The 14,429-nt window shown below is 42.2% G+C and overlaps 3 protein-coding genes and 1 long non-coding RNA gene across 5 annotated transcripts in view; 2 read left to right on the top strand and 2 right to left on the bottom strand.

Moving 5' to 3' along the window:
* LOC118365106 (zinc finger protein ZFP2-like) overlaps nucleotides 1–7,305 on the top strand; it is a 136,995-nt gene extending 129,690 nt beyond the window's left edge. The window contains exon 2 of the mRNA XM_052490201.1: nucleotides 4,487–7,305. Within this exon, the coding sequence (XP_052346161.1) occupies nucleotides 4,487–5,772 (1,286 nt within the window). The 3' untranslated portion in view covers nucleotides 5,773–7,305. The remainder of the gene's footprint in view (nucleotides 1–4,486) is intronic.
* Nucleotides 1–14,429, bottom strand: part of LOC127914382 (uncharacterized) — a 402,938-nt gene that overhangs the window by 351,437 nt on the left and 37,072 nt on the right. The gene's annotated exons all lie outside the window — the stretch shown is intronic.
* LOC118365091 (zinc finger protein 501-like) overlaps nucleotides 1–14,429 on the bottom strand; it is a 289,246-nt gene that overhangs the window by 244,855 nt on the left and 29,962 nt on the right. The gene's annotated exons all lie outside the window — the stretch shown is intronic.
* Nucleotides 9,501–11,404, top strand: LOC118365145 (uncharacterized). Of its 2 annotated transcripts, none has more exons than XR_008088240.1 (3): nucleotides 9,501–9,596; nucleotides 10,928–11,007; nucleotides 11,142–11,404. It is a non-coding gene; the product is annotated as an uncharacterized LOC118365145 (long non-coding RNA). The 2 variants fall into 2 exon arrangements; XR_004821732.2 differs by lacking the exon at nucleotides 9,501–9,596 and adding an exon at nucleotides 9,629–10,841.

The following is a 14,429-nucleotide window of genomic DNA, read 5'->3' as shown; positions in this document are numbered from 1 at the left end:
ATCTGAAATCGGTATTTTTGGACACCGATTTTGCTGATTTAAAAAAATATATAATAAATGTAAATTATAAACATTTTTTTACACCTTTAATTAATCTTTATTTAACTAGGTAAGTCAGTTAAGAACACATTCTTATTTTCAATGACGGCCTAGGAACGGTGGGTTAACCTCTTAAATCTAGGGGGCAGAATTTTCACTTTTGGATAAATAGTGTGCCCAATTTCAACTTCCTGCTACTCATGCCAAGAATATAAGATATGCATATTATTCATAGATTTGGATTGAAAACACTCTGAAGTTTCTAAAACTGTTTGAATCATATCTGTGAGTATAACAGAACTTATGTAGCAGGCAAAACCCAGAGGACTAACTGTTCAGAATTTGTTTTCCCCCTCTCTGTTCCCTATATTGTCTTTGCCCTTGGACATTTCATAGGAACCTATTTTTAGTTCCTACCGCTTCCACTGGATGTCGCCAATCTTTGGAATATGGTTGAGGTTATTCCTTTGTGCTATGAAGAAGTAGGCCAAATCAGACACTTTTGTGAGTTGCGCAAGACGTGAAAAGCAGTGCTGGTTTCTTTTCTTTCCTGTATTGAATACAGATTGCCCCGTCTACAATTTGATCGATTATTAACCTTTAAAAATACCTTAACGTTGTATTACAAAAGTAGTTTGAAATATTTTGTTAAAGTTTATAGGCAACTTTTGAAATGACGTTGTGTTTTTGTAAGCTGTTTTTTTCTGGATCAAATGCGCTTTATAAATGGAAATTTCCGATATATTAGGGACGGAGTTAATCGAGCAAAAGGACCAATTGTGATGTTTATGGGACGTATTGGAGTGCCAACAAAAGAAGCTCATCAAAGGTAATGCATATTTTATATTTTATTTCAGCGTTTTGTGTAGCGCCTGCTATGCTAGCTCCTTTGTTTACTGCTGGTGCAGATGGTGCAGGCGATCAGATAATAGCTTCTTATGCTTTCGCCGAAAAGCGTTTTTAAAATCTGACATGTTGGTTGGATTCACAACGAGTGTAGCTTTAATTGAGGATCTTACATGTGATTTAATGAAAGTTTGAATTTTATAGCATTTTATTTGAATCTGGCGCTCTGCATTTCCCCCAGCAATTGAGGTTTTAACTGCCTCGTTCAGAGACAGATTTTCACCGGGTCAGCTCGGGGGATCCAATCTTGCAACCTTACAGTTAACTAGTCCAACGCAATAACGACCGTTGCACTCCACAAGGAGACTGACTGCCTGTTACGCAAATGCAGTAAGCCAAGGTAAGTTGCTAGCTAGCATTAAACTTATCTTATAAAAAACAATCAATCAATCATAATCACTAGTTAACTACACATGGTTGATGATATTACTAGATATTATCTAGCGTGTCCTGCATTGCGTATAATCTGACTGAGTATACAAGCATACAATTATCTAAGTATCTGACTGAGCGGTGGTAGGCAGAAGCAGGCGCATTCATTCAAACAACACTTTAGTGCGTTTTGCTAGCAGCTCTTCGTTGTGCGTCAAGCATTGCGCTGTTTATGACTAAACCTATCAACTCCCGAGATGAGGCTGGTGTGACCGAAGTGAAATGGCTGGCTAGTCAGTGTGCGCTAATAGCGTTTCAAACATCACTCACTCCGAGCCTTGGGGTGGTTGTTTCCCTTGCTCTGCATGGGTAACGCTGCTTCGAGGGTGGCTGTTGTCGTTGTATTCCTGGTTCGAGCCCAGGGAGAAGCGAGGAGAGGGACGGAAGCTATACTGTTACACTGGCAATACTAAAGTGCCTATAAGAACATCCAATAGTCAAAAGGTTAATGAAATACAAATGGTATAGAGGGAAATAGTCCTATAATTTCTATAATAACTACAACCTAAAACTTCTTACCTGGGAATATTGAAGACTCATGTTAAAAGGAACCACCAGCTTTCATATGTTCTCATGTTCTGAGCAAGGAACTGAAATGTTAGCTTTCTTACATAGCACATATTGCACTTTTACTTTCTTCCCCTCCACTTTGTTTTTGCATTATTTAAACCAAATTGAACATGTTTCATTATTTATTTTATTGATGTATTATATTAAGTTAAAATAATGGTTCATTCAGTATTGTTGTAATTGTCATTTATTACAAATACATTTTTTTTAAACGGCCGAGTAGTCAGTATTGGCTTTTTTGGGTCTCTAATAATCTGTATCGGCGTTGAAAAATCATAATTGGTCGACCTCTAGTACACACCCTCATTGTCAGGAGGATGGCAAAGCTAACCAAAGAACATTTTACTGGTTGAAGTGTTTAATGTAAAAAGCAGTTGATTTGTGACAATAACACAAACATATTAAGCAGGAGATTCAAGCGAGCCTTACAATTATAATCCATTATAATCAACTCATCCCTGACCGCTGGCTACGTCCCTTCCGTCTTCAAGAGAGCGAGAGTTGCACCCCTTCTGAAAAAACCTACACTCGATCCCTCCGATGTCAACAACTACAGACCAGTATCCCTTCTTTCTTTTCTCTCCAAAACTCTTGAACGTGCCGTCCTTGGCCAGCTCTCCCGCTATCTCTCTCAGAATGACCTTCTTGATCCAAATCAGTCAGGTTTCAAGACTAGTCATTCAACTGAGACTGCTCTTCTCTGTATCACGGAGGCGCTCCGCACCGCTAAAGCTAACTCTCTCTCCTCTGCTCTCATCCTTCTAGACCTGGCTGCCTTCGATACTGTGAACCATCAGATCCTCCTCTCCACCCTCTCCGAGTTGGGCATCTCCGGCGCGGCCCACGCTTGGATTGCGTCCTACCTGACAGGTCGCTCCTACCAGGTGGCGTGGCGAGAATCTGTCTCCTCACCACGCGCTCTCACCACTGGTGTCCCCAGGGCTCTGTTCTAGGCCCTCTCCTATTCTCGCTATACACCAAGTCACTTGGCTCTGTCATAACCTCACATGGTCTCTCCTATCATTGCTATGCAGACGACACACAATTAATCTTCTCCTTTCCTCCTTCTGATGACCAGGTGGTGAATCGCATCTCTGCATGTCTGGCAGACATATCAGTGTGGATGAGGATCACCACCTCAAGCTGAACCTCGGCAAGACGGAGCTGCTCTTCCTCCCGGGAAGGACTGCCCGTTCCATGATCTCGCCATCACGGTTGACAACTCCATTGTGTCCTCCTCCCAGAGCGCTAAGAACCTTGGCGTGATCCTGGACAACACCCTGTCGTTCTCAACTAACATCAAGGCGGTGGCCCGTTCCTGTAGGTTCATGCTCTACAACATCCGCAAGTACGACCCTGCCTCACACAGGAAGCGGCGCAGGTCCTAATCCAGGCACTTGTCATCTCCCGTCTGGATTACTGCAACTCGCTGTTGGCTGGGCTCCCTGCCTGTGCCATTAAACCCCTACAACTCATCCAGAATGCCGCAGCCCGTCTGGTGTTCAACCTTCCCAAGTTCTCTCACGTCACCCCGCTCCTCCGCTCTCTCCACTGGCTTCCAGTTGAAGCTCGATCCGCTACAAGACCATGGTGCTTGCCTATGGAGCTGTGAGGGGAACGGCACCTCAGTACCTCCAGGCTCTGATCAGGCCCTACACCCAAACAAGGGCACTGCGTTCAACCACCTCTGGCCTGCTCGCCTCCCTACCACTGAGGAAGTACAGTTCCCGCTCAGCCCAGTCAAAACTGTTCGCTGCTCTGGCTCCCCAATGGTGGAACACACTCCCTCACGACGCCAGGACAGCGGAGTCAATCACCACCTTCCGGAGACACCTGAAACCCCACCTCTTTAAGGAATACCTAGGATAGGATAAAGTAATCCTTCTCACCCCCCTTAAAAGATTTAGATGCACTATTGTAAAGTGGCTGTTCCACTGGATGTCATAAGGTGAATGCACCAATTTGTAAGTCGCTCTGGATAAGAGCGTCTGCTAAATGACTTAAATGTAAATGTAATAATCCAAAAATAATGTGAAATGCACTCATAAGCAACCTAGAAATGGAGGCTATTTTTGCAGTGAGTGTCCTTGAGTAGCACTCCTGATCTTGCGGTGATAGTGAGCTGTAATATTCAGAATACATGCTCACCATTTTTGCTCAAGGCAGATATACTACAACAATAACTATCGGTTTCCTCAAAAACAGGGAGGTGTTTCTGCAATCAAATTGTTTGTGCATCGGCCCACGCCGCAATTTTAGCAAACTGAAAGGGGTTTATATTGGAGACCAAAAAACATCTGGCACAATGCTTAGGATTTCAACAACTTTAACTAATTTCTAGTTACTACTATGTGAAAACAAGACAAAATATGATTGTTGCTATTCTTGACTGTATTAATTGTCAAATAATTTAACAGACGTCAATTGTTGTACAATTTCATGGGTATGCTCTGGGCATCACCTTTAACCTCAAATAAACAGTGGATTTCTTCTGTTGTGGGCCTTTTTAACCATCTGTCTGACTTTGTCATTCATACAGGAGAGAGACGGGACTATCGTGGATCCTCTGGGGAGTCTCAACATCATCATGAAGCTGAAGGGGGAGAGAAGAATCTCTCCAGATCAGAACTCCTCAAGAAACTCCAGCAGAGACCCACAGGGAATACATCTTACTGCAAATCTACATCAGAACTTAAAATACACCCGCGAGTACACACAGGAGAGAAAACTCACCACTGTTTTGATTGTGGGAAGAGTTACTCAAGATCAGATGCACTTAAAGTACACCTGAGAATTCACACTGGAGAGAAACCTTTTCGCTGTGATCAATGTGGGAAGAGTTTTACTCAACCAAACAGCCTGATAGTACACCAGCGGACACACACAGGAGAGAAACCTTATGGCTGTGATCAATGTGGGAAGAAATTTACTGTGTCAAACTCCTTGATCGTGCACCAGAGAATACACACAGGAGAGAAACCTTATAGCTGTCGTGAATGTGGGAAGAGTTTTACTCAACCAAACAGCCTGAAAGTACACCAGCGGACACACACAGGAAAGAAATCTTATGGCTGTGATCAATGTGGGAAGAAATTTACTGTGTCAAACTCCTTGATCGTGCACCAGAGAATACACACAGGAGAGAATCTTTACCATTGTTCAGATTGTGGGAAAAGCTTTTCAACATCATGGTCATTGAAGGTGCACCATAGAACACACACAGGAGAGAAACCTTATGGCTGTGATCAATGTGGGAAGAAATTTACTGTGTCAAACTCCTTGATCGTGCACCAGAGAATACACACAGGAGAGAAATCTTATAGCTGTAGTCAATGTGGGAAGAGTTTTACTCAACCAGATAGCCTGATAGTACACCAGCGGACACACACAGGAGAGAAACCTTATAGCTGTTATCAATGTGGGAAGAGATTTACTGTGTCGAACTCCTTGACAGTGCACCAGAGAATACACACAGGAGAGAAACCTTTTAGCTGTCAATGTGGGAAGAATTGTACCACATCTAGCCAACTAATTGTGCACCAGAGAACACACACAGGAGAGAAACCCTATAGCTGTGATCAATGTGGGAAGAGTTTTGGTACATCTGGCTGTCTAACGACACACCAGAGAACACACACAGGAGAGAAACCTTATAGCTGTAGTAAATGTGGGAAGAGTTTTACTCACTTTAGCAGCCTGATAGTACACCAGCGGACACACACAGGAGAGAAACCTTTTAGCTGTGATCAATGTGGGAAGAGTTTTACTACATCTGGATATCTGACTATACACCAGAGAACACACACAGGTGGACAAACTTTGTAGCTGTGATCAATGTGACAAGAGATTCAAAGCCCGATGTCCAATATACATTTGGTTGAAAGTGAAAGTTGAGATGTTTTTCTGGTCGTTTTTTTATTACTTGAAAACAACTTAATGTCAACGTACTTGCAGCCTAGCCTATACACAAGGACACAATATAATAAATGAGTCTATAATCAATTTTATTAACAATCATACATCACTCCAGTATTTCATGACAACATTCAAGTGCTAATTTTCTTTATTCCACTACTGAAGAAGCATGACTCATATCACCTACTCATATTTCAAACATTCAGTCTGACAAAATATATTTGAAAAATCATTATTCCATGCCTCACCACTAAATGAATTATTGCCAATATATATATTAACAAATGAGTGTACATTTGGTTTTGATAATTCATATTTACAATTCATGTAACATTTATTAGTCATTTATGCAACCAAATGACAATTTTTGGGTACAATTATATTGATTTCTTGCCCTTCTTTTAGAATATCAGGAATCATTCTCAGATGTGCCAACCCAAATGTACCAGAGCATGACATTGGGGACTGGGCCCCGATCCAACAACATGCCTATCGAGTGAACCCTGAAAAGAGAGAGAAGCTCTGCATTGAGGTGGAAAGTTACTACGAATATTGCAGGAGTTTCCTCTTGAAATCAGACATTAAGGAGCTAGTTCTAGAAGCTAGTGAGTTTTAGGAAGAAGAGAGTTCTGGAAGCTAGTGAGTTTTAGGAAGAAGAGAGTTCTGGAAGCTAGTGAGTTTTAGGATTATATAGAAAGAAAAATGGGAAAAAAATAATACGATTCTATATTATTATTTGGAAATGTTTTTATCTTGTTTTTAATTGTTGACATCCAGTAGACACCATGTTTATATTGTTGAAGGTGAAGTATTGTAGTTGATTATAATGTGAAATGGAAGTTCTGTTGGTGGTGAGCAAACTTGTCCATCAAACATATAGGATATATTTGTTGTCTTAAGGTGTTACAGGCTTTGTTTTTTTAATGTTTTGAGGTTGGACTTTAGCACATATAGCTCGTTAGCACGTACTGATTGGTGTCACCTGTTAGTCAGTATATGGTACACCTGTGCTGGCTTGTCCATCTCGTTAGTTGGAAGGTGTTTCACCTGAGCTGGTCCAGGTTCTATTTAAGAGTGTCTGGCCCAGTGCTCCAGTTGTCTTGATAGATGTGGAGAGTCAACACTTTTAGTTGCTTCACCGTTTTGGTTTGCTTCCTGTCTTTAAGTTTGTGTTTTTTCTTTTGTTTCCCTCTTGGGTGGATTTAGTGGGTCTCATGGTGGGTGTCTTTTAGTTCCCAGTTGTTGTTACTTGTCCATTTTCAGTGCCCCTCCTAAAAAACAAGCTTATATTTTGGGTTTGGATATTGCGTCCAATTCATATTTTAATCAATGGCATTTCCTTAGTCTTTCAGTTATTGTTTGTGTACTAAATATTTGTTTATTTTCATAGTTCTTTCCTGTGAATCTGTTGTGTTGTAGAAATAAAGCTTGATTTGATTTGAACATATTGTGAGACAAAAGAACCCAATGATATCAACACATATCTTAGTAGGAAAAACAGTATATGTTAAAATAGTGCATGGTATATGTTAAAATAGTGCATGGTATGTACGTTTAGTATCACTTTTCAACCAACCCAGTTCATTTGTTGAAGATGAAACATTTTGAAATCAAAAATATGTCAAAGGATTCAACTACTGAAAACTGAAACAAACAAATGGATCAAACAGATCCAGCCTGCTGAAGGCTTGGTGGAATGGTAAACACCACCCCCGGCTCTACCAGGGACTTGAGGTGGTCTCCCACATCTCTGCTTATGTCATGTTCTGTGGCCTTCCACTGGCTTCGTTCCATTTCTTGACTGCCCCTGCAACACAGAAACACATTTAGTCACATGGGGCGGCAGGGTAGCCTAGTGGTTAGAGCGTTGGACTCGTAACCGGAAGGTTGCAAGTTCAAACCCCCGAGCTGACAAGGTCTGTCGTTCTGCCCCTGAACAGGCATTTAACCCACTGTTCCTAGGCTGTCATTGAAATTAAGAATTTGTTCTTAACTGACTTGCCTAGTTAAATAAAGGTAAAAATAAAACATTCAAAATAATGGATATGGAGCATCTATGGCCTCAGTTACACCTGGCACCTACTGTCATCTGATCACTCCAAGCTGCATTAGGTTCAGATCTAGAAGGATGGGCCTTCGACATAGTTTGGATGCCACTAAATATGCATAAGCAATGTAAAAAGATAGTGGGGAAAAGTACATTTGACACAAATTACCTTCATAATATCAAAGAACAAATGTGTGTGCCTGAGAGGAAATTTACTTTCATACAGCCAAATGGGGTGAGAAATTACACCAATATCAGTGGACAATTTGCACTCATGTAAATAAACATAGATGGAACATATTCCCTTTTGCTGACGTGACTAACCACTAAGGGGACATAAATATTTACCATCTAAACCATGTGTGAGCTCTCTGGCTGACCTCTTAGTCCCTCTTCCTAAACAGTCCCTCAACAGCTCTCTGACTGAGCTCCACCCTCACTGGGTCTTCAGAGGAGAGGAAGGCTGAGGAGGGATGGAATGATGAATAGATCAGTCAGGCAATAAAGTGTAGAGCTGCTGTCTGACAAAATCACTATTTTAGTAGTTAATTAAAGTAAATAAGGCTTTATGACTGCTGAATACCAACTATCAATCACTTAGATCATGTATTTTCAGATATAGATACATCCTTGGGACGTCCCGAGCCGGTTGAAGTTGACATTTAAAATGGTTAAGGTGAGGGTTTAGAGTAGAGATGTCCCAAGGATCCCAGATTGCATGATGGTCAAAGCTTTCTTCTGTCTCTTTCACATAGCAGGTGTAAAATAAACAGACAAGACATGTCGGCAAGTAATGGATTATGGTCATTGTAGTTAATTATGTTTTATGTGCTAAACTGTGTCGAATATTGGCCTGTTGGATACTCCAAATCCCTACAACATCACACAGTTCAGTCTGGGTCTGATTTTTCTCTTGACTCGCTCAAGACACACCCATCCGGCAGACAGGACAAAGGCGCTTGCTGGCCCCAATTCGGGGAACCATTGATCTACTTCAGAGGAACTGTGTCTACAGTGATTTCCTGTTGTTTTGACACCTCACTGGTAAACTAGAATAACTACCTGTTGCTACAGAATGAGACGACCAATTCAAAGTTAGTCTGTGTCTCGTTCCACGTGATTTCTATATGAACAAGATAGTTTGACTATATAAGGCTTCTGAACTCCTTGTGTCATCGAGCTCTCAGCCTTCCACCTCAGAGTGTAGGGCTGACCAGCTACATTATTGCAATTGTTATCAAATAAAGGTTGATTGTTTGAAGAGATGACAAAGTCTCTCCTGATTGGTTAGAATTTCCACCACAATGTGCAGTAACAATGTTAGACCAGACTCATACAGAATGAATACAGAATGAATGACTGACTGCCCAGTTCAACATCAGTTCACCGTCTCACCTCATACTGTATTGGAGCAGCAGCAGCTGACTTGATCGTCGATGCTAATCAGCATGTTTTGAATCTGAGATTAAATAGAGCTGACTACAACTCTAAAAATTAAGGGTTCAACTGGAGTTGTTCTCAGATCCCCTAAGAACCGTAGGGTTCTTGGTCAATGAAAACAGCCCCAAAAGGTTCTTCAAAGAACTTGTTAGAGGAACCTCCGTTGTTGCTGGACTTCTTCCGGGAACTTGGCAATTACAACTGAAAACGATGGTGACAAGTTTGGATGCGACAACAAGTTAAAAAGGTTAAATTGGATTGATGTTTGGCTCTGAATATGTCTCGAAATAATTTATATAATAATATAACATACTAATAATTAATAATGAAAATAATGATGGTTTTCTGTGAATATATTCCACAACGTTACTATAGTTAATTACCGTAAATATTAGAAAGCCGGGTTTGACCGTCGGCGTTGTATGAGCTACAGTACAGTACCGTTATCTATCTAGATAACGTTATGTCCTAACTAGGCACAACTAGGTTTGGATTATTTCCCTGAACTATATTCTTTCCCATATATTGTATATCGTTTCCATAATGCCAACATGGCTTTACACTCATCAATGTAAGTTTCCAATCTAGAGCAGTTCTCACTTATGTGATAAAGAACTCGCTAACTTCACGAACTAAGGACGGTGACCTGTCCAGACGAGATGTTACAACGAACTGAATCGTCAGTGGAGGTCTTCCTCTTTATATAGCCTGCTACAGCATGCAATACCATTAAAATACAAGGGGGCATAACATTACATGGACAATACTATCCTATTTTGGAAACGTTACATGTACAATACTATCCCATTTTGGAAACGCCACCAGACTGTTAAACAGCCACCACTAACATTGAGTGGCTGATGCCAACACACTGACTCAACTCCAGCCACTTTAATAATGGGAATTGGTGGAAAATATATCACTAGCCACTTTAAACAAAGCTACTTAATATAATGTTTACATACTCTACATTACTCATCTCATATGTATATACTGTACTCGATACCATCTACTGCCAATATACCATCTACCATCTACTGCCTCGATACCATCTATCTTGCCAATGCCGTTCTGTACCATCACTCATTCATGTATTTTTATGTACATGTTCTTTATCCCTTTACACTTGTGTGTATAAGGTAGTAGTTTTGGAATTGTTAGGTTAGATTACTCGTTGGTTATTACTGCATTGTCGGAACTAGAAGCACAAGCGTTTCAATACACTCGCATTAACATCTGCTAACCATGTGTATGTGACAAATACATTTTATTTGAAACCATTTAACCTACATAACAGTCAAAACAAACTGAAATCTATTAGCATATAAATGTGTTCAAATTATCTTTTCAGATCTTCTCAGAAATGACTCAAGTCCATGGAATGGATATAGACAAAAAGATAATTCAAGGACTAGCAGAGGTAGAGAGGCGAGGCAGGGGTGAGGACATCATCCTGCTATTTTGACAGTCCCTGAATGACAATACAGAAGAGGTATTTGCTCTTATTCCTTCCCTTTCTCTAATGTATTTTGTAATAAAATTAGCAAGTGTAGTAAGATCATTGCTTTACTTTACTAGGACTGGAGACCACAGCAGCGATCCTGCTCTTGCCCAACATCTTCAATGAGGACCCGAGTGGCCTTTATGTCCGTGACAAGGTATATCTATGCACCAATCATCTGTTTCTTCATAAATATAAGTGTGCATGCTTATATAAAACTACAGCTGAACATTTGTTATGTTCTTTGTTAATTGTATGTGTATTAATCTTTTCTTACTTTTGTTGACACAGATTTCACCGCTCTTCACTCCTTTACTGCACATCGGTGGAAATCCATTTCACCATGAGAGTGAAATCCCACTGGCCTTTGATGGGGAGAACATCCACACCCTCGAGGACATCTCCATGGGACTTGGGGCTCTGCTACGCCTGGATTTTTTATTTTCCCTTAAATTTCCCCAAAATGTCAGAAAAACACTTATGTTGATAAGTTACTGATACTGATACTGATAAGTAAATGTATCATTTATTATGGTCTGACATGTCTGCAGAAATGGTGCAATTTTGTAATGTGTTTTGTTTGGCTGAAAAATTGTTTTGTAAATATTAATTACACAAATTGTGGTTCCACAAAAAAACAATGAATTATTTAAATCAATATTGTTATTAAAATATGTTTTTATAATGGAGGGAGGGTGGACAAGGAGTAAACAAAGAAATGTATAATTTCTTAGAGGATCCATGATAAGGGGTTCTTCAAATAACTTTTAACCCCACAGTTTAATTTGAAGATCCCCTACAGGATATTCCAGGAACCGTTAGTTTTGTAAAGTGTATATTGACAAAAGTCATCTTGTCCGAGAGACATTTACATAGTTATACACAGCCCAATTTGGGATGACTATTTTGTGGTGAAATAGTGGCCACAACAGACAGACCTGATATCACCCATAATTCGACGTCCTTGGACGTCACGTGCTGACTGGGAATGACCAAAGTTATTCTATTTAGAGACACTTTGTAGTACATTTTTACACAATAAAAATGTTTCTGATGCCACATCGTCCGTTGTCAAAGGGAGTCGTTGGCTTTTAGGGGCAGTCGCTTTTTAGCTTTTTGTCTGAAAGTATTTTCTCAACTGCAATACCAACTCCAGTCAGCAGATGGCGATGTGCGTCTTTCAGGTGATTCTGCCACTGTGACGTATAATCTAGTGGACGGGACGCTTCTTCAACATCAACAGATAGTCAGCCACCTTGGTTCACTCTGACTTTATGGAAAAAGGTTTATTCAATAAATATAGAGTAACCGATGTGAAATGGCTAGCTAGTTAGCATTTCAATCGGTGATGTCACTCGCTCTGAGACCTCGAAGTTGTTGCTCTGCAAGGGCTGCGGCTTTTGTGGAGCGATGGGTAACGATGCCTCAAGGTTGGCTGTTGTCGATGTGTGCAGAGGGTCCCTGGTTCGGGGCGAGGAGAGGGACGGAAGCTATACTGTTCCAACAGCAACTCCTCTCATACTGTGAAGACACCCCCCGAATTTTCAGGCTTTAAGGGCAATTTTATTTAAATACAGACAGAGAAAATCCAGTATCCACATCCTAGATCTGAATGAATGAAATATTCTTATTAAATACTTTTTTATTTACATAGTTGAATGTGCTGACAACAAAATCACACAAAAATGATCAATGGAAATCAAATTTATCAACCCATGGGGGTCTGGATTTGGAGTCACACTCAAAATTAAAGTCGAAAACCACACTACAGGCTGATCCAACTTTGATGTAATGTCCTTAAAACAAGTCAAATTGAGGCTCAGTAGTGTGTGTGGCCTCCACGTGCCTGTATGACCTCCCTACAACGCCTGGGCATGCTCCTGATGAGGTGGCGGATGGTCTCCTGAGGGATCTCCTCCCAGATTTACATTTACATTTAAGTCATTTAGCAGACGCTCTTATCCAGAGCGACTTACAAATTGGTGCATTCACCTTATGACATCCAGTGGAACAGCCACTTTACAATAGTGCATCTAAATCTTTTGGGGGGGGGGTGAGAAGGATTACTTATCCTATCCTAGGTATTCCTTAAAGAGGTGGGGTTTCAGGTGTCTCCGGAAGGTGGTGATTGACTCCGCTGTCCTGGCGTCGTGAGGGAGTTTGTTCCACCATTGGGGGGCCAGAGCAGCGAACAGTTTTGACTGGGCTGAGCGGGAACTGTACTTCCTCAGTGGTAGGGAGGCGAGCAGGCCAGAGGTGGATGAACGCAGTGCCCTTGTTTGGGTGTAGGGCCTGATCAGAGCCTGGAGGTACTGAGGTGCCGTTCCCCTCACAGCTCCGTAGGCAAGCACCATGGTCTTGTAGCGGATGCGAGCTTCAACTGGAAGCCAGTGGAGAGAGCGGAGGAGCGGGGTGACGTGAGAGAACTTGGGAAGGTTGAACACCAGACGGGCTGCGGCGTTCTGGATGAGTTGTAGGGGTTTAATGGCACAGGCAGGGAGCCCAGCCAACAGCGAGTTGCAGTAATCCAGACGGGAGATGACAAGTGCCTGGATTAGGACCTGCGCCGCTTCCTGTGTGAGGCAGGGTCGTACTCTGCGGATGTTGTAGAGCATGAACCTACAGGAACGGGCCACCGCCTTGATGTTAGTTGAGAACGACAGGGTGTTGTTCCAGGATCACGCCAAGGTTCTTAGCGCTCTGGGAGGAGGACACAATGGAGTTGTCAACCGTGATGGCGAGATCATGGAACGGGCAGTCCTTCCCCGGGAGGAAGAGCAGCTCCGTCTTGCCGAGGTTCAGCTTGAGGTGGTGATCCGTCATCCACACTGATATGTCTGCCAGACATGCAGAGATGCGATTCGCCACCTGGTCATCAGAAGGGGAAAGGAGAAGATTAATTGTGTGTTGTCTGCATAGCAATGATAGGAGAGACCATGTGAGGTTATGACAGAGCCAAGTGACTTGGTGTATAGCGAGAATAGGAGAGGGCCTAGAACAGAGCCCTGGGGGACACCAGTGGTGAGAGCGCGTGGTGAGGAGACAGATTCTCGCCACGCCACCTGGTAGGAGCGACCTGTCAGGTAGGACGCAATCCAAGCGTGGGCCGCGCCGGGAGATGCCCAACTCGGAGAGGGTGGAGAGGAGGATCTGATGGTTCACAGTATCGAAGGCAGCCGATAGGTCTAGAAGGATGAGAGCAGAGGAGAGAGAGTTAGCTTTAGCAGTGCGGAGCGCCTCCGTGATGCAGAGAAGAGCAGTCTCAGTTGAATGACTAGTCTAGAAACCTGACTGATTTGGATCAAGAAGGTCATTCTGAGAGAGATAGCGGTAGAGCTGGCCAAGGACGGCACGTTCAAGAGTTTTGGAGAGAAAAGAAAGAAGGGATACTGGTCTGTAGTTGTTGACATCGGAGGGATCGAGTGTAGGTTTTTTCAGAAGGGGTGCAACTCTCGCTCTCTTGAGGACGGAAGGGACGTAGCCAGCGGTCAGGGATGAGTTGATGAGCGAGGTGAGGTAAGGGAGAAGGTGTCCGGAAATGGTCTGGAGAAGAGAGGAGGGGATAGGGTCAAGCGGTCA

This window comes from Oncorhynchus keta, chromosome 32 (assembly GCF_023373465.1).
Source record: "Oncorhynchus keta strain PuntledgeMale-10-30-2019 chromosome 32, Oket_V2, whole genome shotgun sequence".
Lineage (NCBI taxonomy): Eukaryota > Metazoa > Chordata > Actinopteri > Salmoniformes > Salmonidae > Oncorhynchus > Oncorhynchus keta.
This window is presented reverse-complemented; position numbering and strand designations above follow the sequence as displayed.